Source organism: Vombatus ursinus, unplaced genomic scaffold (assembly GCF_900497805.2).
Source record: "Vombatus ursinus unplaced genomic scaffold, bare-nosed wombat genome assembly UNPS02014811.1, whole genome shotgun sequence".
NCBI classification, from domain to species: Eukaryota; Metazoa; Chordata; class Mammalia; order Diprotodontia; family Vombatidae; genus Vombatus; species Vombatus ursinus.
The window spans coordinates 8587357-8596371 of NW_020954589.1; the positions used below are offsets into that span (position 1 = coordinate 8587357).

Sequence of the window (9015 nt, forward strand, 5' to 3'; positions counted from 1 at the left end):
GGAGGAATAATTAATATTTGATTCATACAGCGATGTTTGACATCTGACAGCACAGAAGTGGGTGAGAGTAAGATAAGCTTTGACACAGAGGATGTACAGTCCAAATCTGCTACTTTGTACCTTTGTAACCCTGGGCCAGGCAAGGTGGCCTCGATTATTGCTTCCAGGTATAAATTTTATGAACTGCAAGACAGGCTTGTGTATTATCTCGGGTTGACCAGATGATGTCCACTGGGGATTAGAAAAGTATGACACACGTTGCTACTGGAGGTTCTGAGACTGATTTTTATTTGGACCTCATCCCCAAACACCAGGACCATTCATTTTCATCTTATGGCAGCCAGGTTGCTGAGAGATGTGGTGAAGCCAAGATTGAGCCCGACCATCACTCTTTATGGTGAACTGTGGTGGTATTCATCATGGCAACCACAGTGGTAGCAGAAACTGAACAAGTGGTGAGAGGACGGAGCAGGCTCCAGGATGAGTAGGCAGGTAAGGTAAGAAGACATCACTCCCTCGTTGCAGTCCTTGAGTAGTGAGACTAAAGAAGTCCTTCAGAGTCCTGAGAATAGTGAGCAAACACTGTGTTCAAATGTTTTGTAACTGGAGGAGCTGGTAAAAGGGCCCTTAGAGATGCAACAGTAAAATTCAAATGTTGCCTAGGGGCTAAGCCAAGGGTAGGGATTTAGCCATCATTGTGAGCTATCATGAGTGGCTACAGAGATTCAATCTGTCTGAGTTCAGAGCTAAGAATCTGAGCAATAGGTTACTAAGGGATATGGAGTTTAGATTTGACTGAAGAAACAGAGAGTCACTGAAAATTCTTAAGGGAATAACATTTGATAGCAGAGTTTTAAGACTAATCTGGCAGAAAAATTTGAGCAGAGAGAGAAGGAAGACAAGCAGGACAGCTAGGAAGCTATAGCCACAATTCTGTCATCTTCTAATAATTCTATAATCCTCTGGACTATGGTGGTCACAGTGTGGACTAAAGGAAAGAGGTTTCAAAGGAAGAAAGAACAGGGTTTGGTAAGTAGTTGACCATAAACAGGGGTGTACTGGAGGCAACTGACACTGGCTCATGAGAGCCCATTGTTAAATTTTCGATGTGAGCATTTACCTTTACAAATGCCACCAATTGGGGCTAATATCATTGTTTCATTGATTGTCTAGACTTAAGAAAGTGATGGAGAAAATATTAATAATGCAAATTAAACATAAAAGTGTGTCATACATTTTTTCCCCAGACGGCCTGTTGTAAGCCTTTACCATTACACCACTGACTGTAAGTATTGAAAGAAAGGGATGAGTCGAAGATGACTCTAAGGTTTCCTGTATGGAACACCAGGAAAATATAGAAATGAGATGGAAACTTGGGGGAAAGAGAATTTTGGGGGGATAAACTGAATTCTAGAAAAGAGACCTCAAGTTTTCTTGTATAAATGATAAATAAACCTGAATAGGAACCCCTTCCCCTGAAAGTCTCCAGTAATGAGGGAGTCACTACTTGTTAAGGCAGCCCACCGCAATTTGGGATAGCTCTAGTTATAAGGAAATATTTTCTGAAAACTGACATATATACAGTCAATTTGAAGTGACTGAGGAACATTAAGGTGGAGAAGTCCTATAGCAAACATTATTTCCATTTTGAACGGAACTACATCAGACATTAAGAAATAACCTTTATTGTCACAAATATGGGAGAAAGTATAATACAGGAAAGGCCCCTCTGAGATCCCCAGGGGAAGAACCTCTGCCCTATGGATTCTCAGCTCAGGGGGGGCCTCATCTCCTCTCAGAAGGAAATCCCCTGGAAAGATGCCTCCTGTAGTAGTGGTTGCAACAGAAGTGAAGAAAACCAGGATGCGGCACCAACAATTCAGTCTGAGGAGGGAATGAGTTAGTAGTTGGAGAGAGCTTTCCCTTACCTAAAACCCCTATACCTAAAACTCCTATTGTTTGCTTGCATCCCATGCCAGCTCAGTGTCAGATAATATGTCTTCTGCCTAGGAAGCATATTCTCAATAAAGTTTTCCCTACAACCTCCCCCGACCATATTATCCATATTATGCCCCTTATTCTTTCCCATATCACAAATCCTATAATTCACTCCCATGTATGTTGATTCATATATGTGTGTGTACATATATATGTGTGTGTGTGTACATATATATGTGTGTGTGCGTATACATATACACACATACATATATATCTTTATTATTGTTCAGTTGTTTCAGTCATGTCTGACTCTTCATGACCCTACTTGGGGTTTTCTTGTTAAAGAGCAGTTTGCCATTTCCTTCTCCAGATCATTTTACAGATGAAGAAACTGAGGCAAGCAGGGTTAAGTGACTTGCCAAGGGTCACATAGCTAGTAAGTGTCTGAGGCCAGATTTAAACTGAGGTCTTCCTAACTCCAAGCCCTGCATTCTATCCACTGTACCACCTAGCTGCCCGATATACATACACACACATTTATGTTATATGTTTATATTTAAGTTGATTTTATATATATAAGAGATGAGGTTCTGGCTTCCCAACTAGAAGATAAACTCCCTAAAGACAGGGATAATATTTGTTTCTTCTGATTCCCCACTTAGTACCTAACAAAAGACCAAACATCCTTTGCATGGCCCTTGACTAACGCCATGAGTTGCTGTTCCTCCTATGCCTCTGGTCTCACTCCTTACAATCTTAGGTTCACTCCACCCTCCCTCCAGTTATCCCCTGCCTTCTTACCTGCACCACTTGCACATGGTTTTTGGAAGTAGATGATGAGTGCAATACCCACTATGATGCCAACAATTCCCAGGCCAAAGGCAATGCCACAGAGTATATTTTCCAACAATTCAGAGGGTATTGGATTCTGAGGCACTGGACACAAGGAAAGGGCAGAGTCAGCTTTCAATGCCAGAGCAGAAAAGGGATGGCCTAGTAGATAGATCTAGGAAGGAAAGGCTAAAGGGGAAACTGAGGTCTTGAGGACTATGTTGGAGTTCAAGGGGGGAAAGAAAAAGACAGGAAGCTCCTCCCTCATAGGCATCCATATGCCATTCCTTCCCTTCCCCCAGGGTACCCAAGCACCAGGAGGGAAGACCTTACCCCAGAAGGCTATAGTGCTGAAGAGGTCACCTTCCCGTGTCACAATGCAAGAGAAGACATCAGAGGATGTGGGTGTGAAGTTCAGATAAGAGAAGGCCTGGAAGCCAAGTCCATCGATAGCTGAGAGAAAAGTGGGGCTGCTGCTTTGCACAGGGACTTGGTGGTGCTGCCAGCTCACAGTTACTTGAGGTGGGAAGATGTTACTAACAAAGCAGATGAGAGTGTTGGGCTTCCCAAACTCCAGGGGCTCCAGAGTGAAAACTTCAGCCACAGGGTTTCCTAGAGGAAGGTGGTAAAGGGAACAAGCTTGAGGATGATAATGGAGGGAGAAGTGATCAGGAGGGTGTTTGGTTTGGGAGCTGTGTATAGGAGGAAGGAGGAAGGCAACAGAGGAAGGGTGGGTTATAGGAGCTGAAGGTGGGGTGAGGGACTGGGGCAAAAAGAAGGGCTTTCATCAAAGGAGCAATTCCAACAATTTCAGAACTAGATTTGGATTATTGTTATTGATAATAGCAATAATAATAACAGCAGCTTGCATTTATCTAGCACTTTATGGTTTGCAAAGTACTTTACAAATATTATCTCATTTGATCCTCACAACAACCCTGACAGGTAGATGCTATTATTATTATATTTCTTTTACAGATGAGGAAACTGAGGCAAGCAGAAATGAAGTGACTGCCCAGGGTCACATAGCTAGTAAGTATTTGGATGATAGTGATCCCAGGCATGGGAGTGAGGGTGAGAGGTAGACCATGCCATATACTTGCTGTATATTGTCCCCAGTGCTAAGTGCAGCATCAGCCATTCCACACAAGTCAGGTAAATTAATTGGAACGTTTGTCTGGTCTCTTACCCTCCTCCCACCTCCAGATTGGGCTCTGAACACAGGAAACAAAATCAGAATCAGAGTTCGAGAGTTGGGAAGGAGGGAGGGGACTTAGAAAGGGGAAAAAAGAATCAGGGGCTATAACCTTTCCCCCCAATGTTGACTCCTGACCTCTAGCCTCAGGGATTTTGCCTTCCAAAGCTGAACTCAATTCTTTTTGCAGTTCCTGGCAGAGCTGCTGGTCGGCTTGTATGGCCTTAATATCTCTCTTGTCACTGGCCCAAGCAGCAAACTCAGGGAGCCGGGGTACCCGGGAGTTCCTGGAGAAGTCAAAGGAGAAGAGCTGGTCCTCATTGAAGGCCTCAGACAGACCCAGGACAGGTTCCTCATCCTGGCAGAACAGTGTGTGAGAGAATGTGTAGTTCTGTAGGCTCTTCCCCAGTAATGATGCCAACACTGCTGGGAAGATGGACCAGAGACATCAGTCAGGAAAAGAACAGACCCTCTTTCCCTCTCTGTCCCTTGTCACACCCAGCCTTTGACTTAGTGTCCACAGCACCTGATTGAAGAGATGGCAGGGCTGTGAACTTAGGGCCCCCCTCTCAACAAGAAGAAGAGGAATTCATGGCAGTTCGACTCCCATCTGCCCACAAATGGGTTCTAACTTCCTCCTCCCTATCTGCTATGTTGTATGAAGAGCCAAATCCCCGGCCCTTACCGGGAAGATTAGAGGTGAAGGAAGAAACTTCAATGGTCCCCCTACATTACTATGTAATCCATATTGCATAGGGAGGTTTTTCCCTAGGTGTTTAGACCTAGATGTGACTTTGGGATCAACTAGTCTCATTCCTTGATCTCTAAATTCCACCTCCCTATCTCCCTCCCCCCACAAAAGGACTATTCTCACATCTTGACAACATAGGGGAAGTAGCCTCAGGAGTTAAGGGGACGACCAGGAAATATAGGAGAAAGAGCAATAGATCTCCCCAAATAGGCAGTACATTCCTCTATTTTCCCCACATATTAGAATGACTTCCTTGATGTTCGGTTCCCACTAACTATGCACCTCAGTGCAATGCCCACTTCATACCTGGAGTGTCTCCCCAGGACAGGGATAAAAGCAGTGATGGCTGCAGCTGCAGCAGTAACAGTGCAGCTCCCAGGCTTTGCTCAGGTCCCATGTCTGGCTCTTTATTCCACACACTGGGCTCCAACCTCCTACTCCAGCCGAGCTAATTTCCTTCCACGCCCCCAAGCTTCCCCTACAGAAGGTAACCCCAAGCCTAGAACTGGCCACACTCTGTCCTCTAATCACTGTCCTTACCGCTGAGGATGAACCAATCATTGCAATACTATATGATTGCATCACCAGTTGCTCAGGCAAGTCCCTCAGCCCAGAGGACACAACAGGTCTTGGCTCTTTTGAGAGATCACAGAAGAAGAACTGAGGAAGAACTTGTGACACTCAGTAGGGATTCCTGTCTAGTGTTAGGATAGCAGCCTCAGCCTGGGTAGTCTACTCTGCTCTTACCCAAGTGGACAGTTGTTTTCAGGCCATCATGCTAAGTGAGAGAGCAGATTAAGTACTAGACTTGGTAATTAGGAAGCCCTGAGTTTGAATCCTGCCTGAGACACTCACTAGCTGTGTGACCTGGGCAAGTCACTTAGCCTTTGTCTGCCTCAGTTTCCTCATCTCTAAGGTAGGGACAATAATAGAGCCTACTTCATAGGGTTGTTGTTGTGAAGATCAAATCGATCAATCAATAAACATTTAACAAATGCCTGCCATGTGCTATACTAAGCGCTGAGGATACAAAAAGAGACAAAAGACTCAACCCTCAAGGAGCAATGATATTAACCAAATGAGATAATTCATGTCAGTAAAGCACTGTCCAGTTTTTAGAGTGGAACATAAATGTTAGTTAATATTATTCCACCCAAAGGTTAAATGGATATTCATGGGCTGGCTGGAGAACTCAGCCCCTGAAGTTAAAAGACATGCACACATGCATTATTTTTGTACGCCAAATGCCAAATAGCTGGCTTATAAATGAACTTTTGGAACGTGGCCCATATGTCACCTAGATATTCTGCAAATGGTTTTTACTTGGACATATGATACCTGTACATCCAGCACAAGAAAGAACAAGAAAAGTTTGCATCTCTGGGGGAAAATGCACCAAAAAGGGGTTACATTATTTGCTTTAAATTGCTTGATTTAAATATTATTCCAAGTATCCTTGGTGAAGTCACTGGAAGGAGAGAGATCAGGCACACCTCCATTGTAAGGTTCAAATCCCTCTCTCTCCTTAGCATGCACACACACACACACACACACACACGTTCACATTCCTCTCAATAACTACAAGATAATATTATTTTCCAGGAAACTCCATTGAAGCCCATGTCCATCTCTGTGTCCTCAGCAAAGGTAATTGAGATGGTAGACGTCAGGGACCTGTGCTAGGCAGGGATGTTCTTCTTTGAGGTCTCTGGCAGGATCTTCCTTTTGCCTTAATTTACCCTGAAATTCAGCAAAGTCCTGCCTGTCTTCTCCCCAACACAAACATCTGTGTATCATACTAAGAAGCACTCAATAGAAAACATGTAAATTCAATGATGATTTTTTTTTTTTTGGTGAGGCAATTGGGTTTAAGTGACTTGCCAAGAGTCACACAGCTAGTGTTATATGTCTGAGGTCAAATTTGAACTCAGGTCCTCCTGACTCCAGAACCAGTGCTCTATCCACTGTGCCACCTAGCTACCCCTCAATGAGGATTTTGATCCCTGTATGTAAAGGTAAGTGGAGAATCTTTCCAACCTATTTAGCAGTAGAATGATCAAGTAACCTCCAAAGGTAAAGGACTGAATACTCATCTACCTGCACCCTTGATCTCAGCCCTTCTTCTCCCACAGATTGCCCCCATTATCATCCATACTCTCTCATCTTCAGTCTCTCCCTATCTCCTCTCCTTCCCTGTTGCCTACAAACACTTCAATATGTTTCCAGGCAGAAAAGTGGATAGCCTGCTGGGCCTAGAGACAGGAAGTCCTGAATTCAAATCAGGCTTTCAATACTTACTACCTCTGTGACCCTGGGTAAATTGCTTAATTCTGTCTGCCTCAGTTTCCTCTACTGTAAAATAGGGACAATAATAACACTTACTCCACAGGATTGTTGTGAGGATCAATTGAGTATCTGTAAAACACTTAGCTCAGCACCTGGCATATAGTGAGTTCTTCCCCTTCCATGTCTCCCCTGTCCTTCCAAAGGGGTGTAGGGGTGTCAGGGAAGACTAGTACCTCTGGCGTGTACATCAAGAGTTGAAAGAATTGGACACAACTGAAAAACTTTTTTTTTTTAATCATTAACAAGGGTTTGGATGGCAAGCCTAAGAATTCGTTTATCTAGTTGCTTAGGTTGGGAATTCCACCAAAATTCCTTTCTATTAGCATTCTCCTGTAATAACCCAGAGATGTTTGACTATTGAAGCAATGAAATTCATTACACACACACACACACACCTTTTGGGTATTGCAACAATAAGATTCATTATTCATATTTACATATATATGTATGTGTATATACATATACACACATATACCTCTATAATTTACTGTGATGGTTATAGAAATTTCCTATGAAAGGAAGGAGGGACATGCTTATAAAAATATCAAGACTGTCCCTTCAAGAGCACAAACTGACATGATATAAGTGTAACAGGATAAAGTTTCCTTGGCTCTGTTTGATTCTAGGAAAGAGTCATAGTTAACTTTTTGAAACAGCCAATTCTGCAGCAAAGGTCCATGTTATACACAGGATATCATAGCCAGGCTTAGGATTAGTCTGGTGGGAAAATATCCTGTTCAGAATGAAAACAGCAAAATGCGGAGTCAAGAGTATCCTGCCATTGTAAGAACCTTTTCTCAAATTCCCCAAGTGCAGACACCCAGTAGTTTTCAGATCACACTCCCTTTGAGCAGCACATGGCATTTCTCTTGAATGGTGGATTATTGATTTAATGATTGTTTAGACACTTATACTTGAGTTCAGAACAGTGTCAAATTACAATCCAAAGAAATGTTACCTAAACACAGTTTAGGGCTAGGTACAGTTATTATCATTTTTTTCATGTTGTTGCAATAAGTTAATGATAAGCACATATAAGGCCTTATCTTACTCATCTAGTTTAAATCCATCCTAGAGCAGGAATCAATCTTAATTTCTAATTAAGAAAATAATCACATTCTATAATTACACATAATCAATGAATACATGATAGTTCACTTAAAACCCATAAAAACTCCAGATACTTTTTAAGCCTCCAGACTAACAGATATCCATATCTTAAGCTATTGCATATTAACTCCTAAAAAATAAAATCTTTAAAACTGGGGTTTGTTGAGACTAAGATGACTTAACAGTATATCAAAACATACTATTCCAGATGCACTTCTATAATTTCCATAACCAATGGCTAAACAATCTATCAGATAAAAATTACTTCTTATAAAACAAATTTGTAAGCCCCCTCACCTCAGCTCTGAGTGGTCCTAGTTTCTCATTAAACCACTTCATTACTTTAGAATTTCACAATATGCTGTCAACAAGACTAAGTGTTTGTGAACCTTCCCAAATAATAGAAGGTCCCAAAGAACTTGATGGGCAGGTAGGTGGCAAAGTGGATAGAGCACCTAACAAGTTAGGAAGACTCATCTTCCTGAGTTCAAATCTAGCCTCAGACACTTACTAGCTGTGTGACCCTGGGAAAATCACTTAATCTGTTTGCCTCAGTTTCCTCATCTGTAAAAATGAGCTGAAAAAGGAAATAGCAAACACCCAGTATCTTCTGCCAAGAAAACGCTAAATGGGGTCATGAAGATTCAGATACAATTGAAATGACTGAACAATAAAAAGAACCTAATAAGTCCCCCCCAAAATTTCACAGATAAGGGGAGTTTACATGGTCTATTGTATTTTTCCCAAACTATAATTTATTATTATTAATTTTAAAACAAAACATACCCAATTAAATACTTAACAGTTTTAAAATATTGTTCTCTAACAGTTCAATTAATAATCT

At 42.1% G+C, this 9015-nt stretch overlaps 1 protein-coding gene across 3 annotated transcripts; it reads right to left on the reverse strand.

Annotated features, from left to right (window-relative positions):
* Positions 1 to 265: 265 nt before the first annotated feature.
* Positions 266 to 5200, reverse strand: LOC114053639 (HLA class II histocompatibility antigen, DM alpha chain). 3 transcript variants are annotated; one of them, XM_027876748.1, is made up of 5 exons: positions 5022 to 5200; positions 4103 to 4390; positions 3103 to 3381; positions 2740 to 2874; positions 266 to 562 (listed from the first exon to the last, which is right to left on the reverse strand). In XM_027876748.1, exons 1-5 carry the CDS (start codon positions 5110 to 5112, stop codon positions 555 to 557), a joined length of 801 nt encoding a protein of 266 aa, XP_027732549.1. In that variant the 5' UTR covers positions 5113 to 5200; the 3' UTR covers positions 266 to 554. The 3 variants fall into 3 exon arrangements, with proteins under 3 accessions (XP_027732549.1, XP_027732551.1, XP_027732550.1); XM_027876750.1 differs by having other exon boundaries at positions 4103 to 4387; positions 5022 to 5199; XM_027876749.1 differs by lacking the exon at positions 266 to 562 and adding an exon at positions 1666 to 1884 and having other exon boundaries at positions 5022 to 5199.
* Positions 5201 to 9015: the final 3815 nt, after the last annotated feature.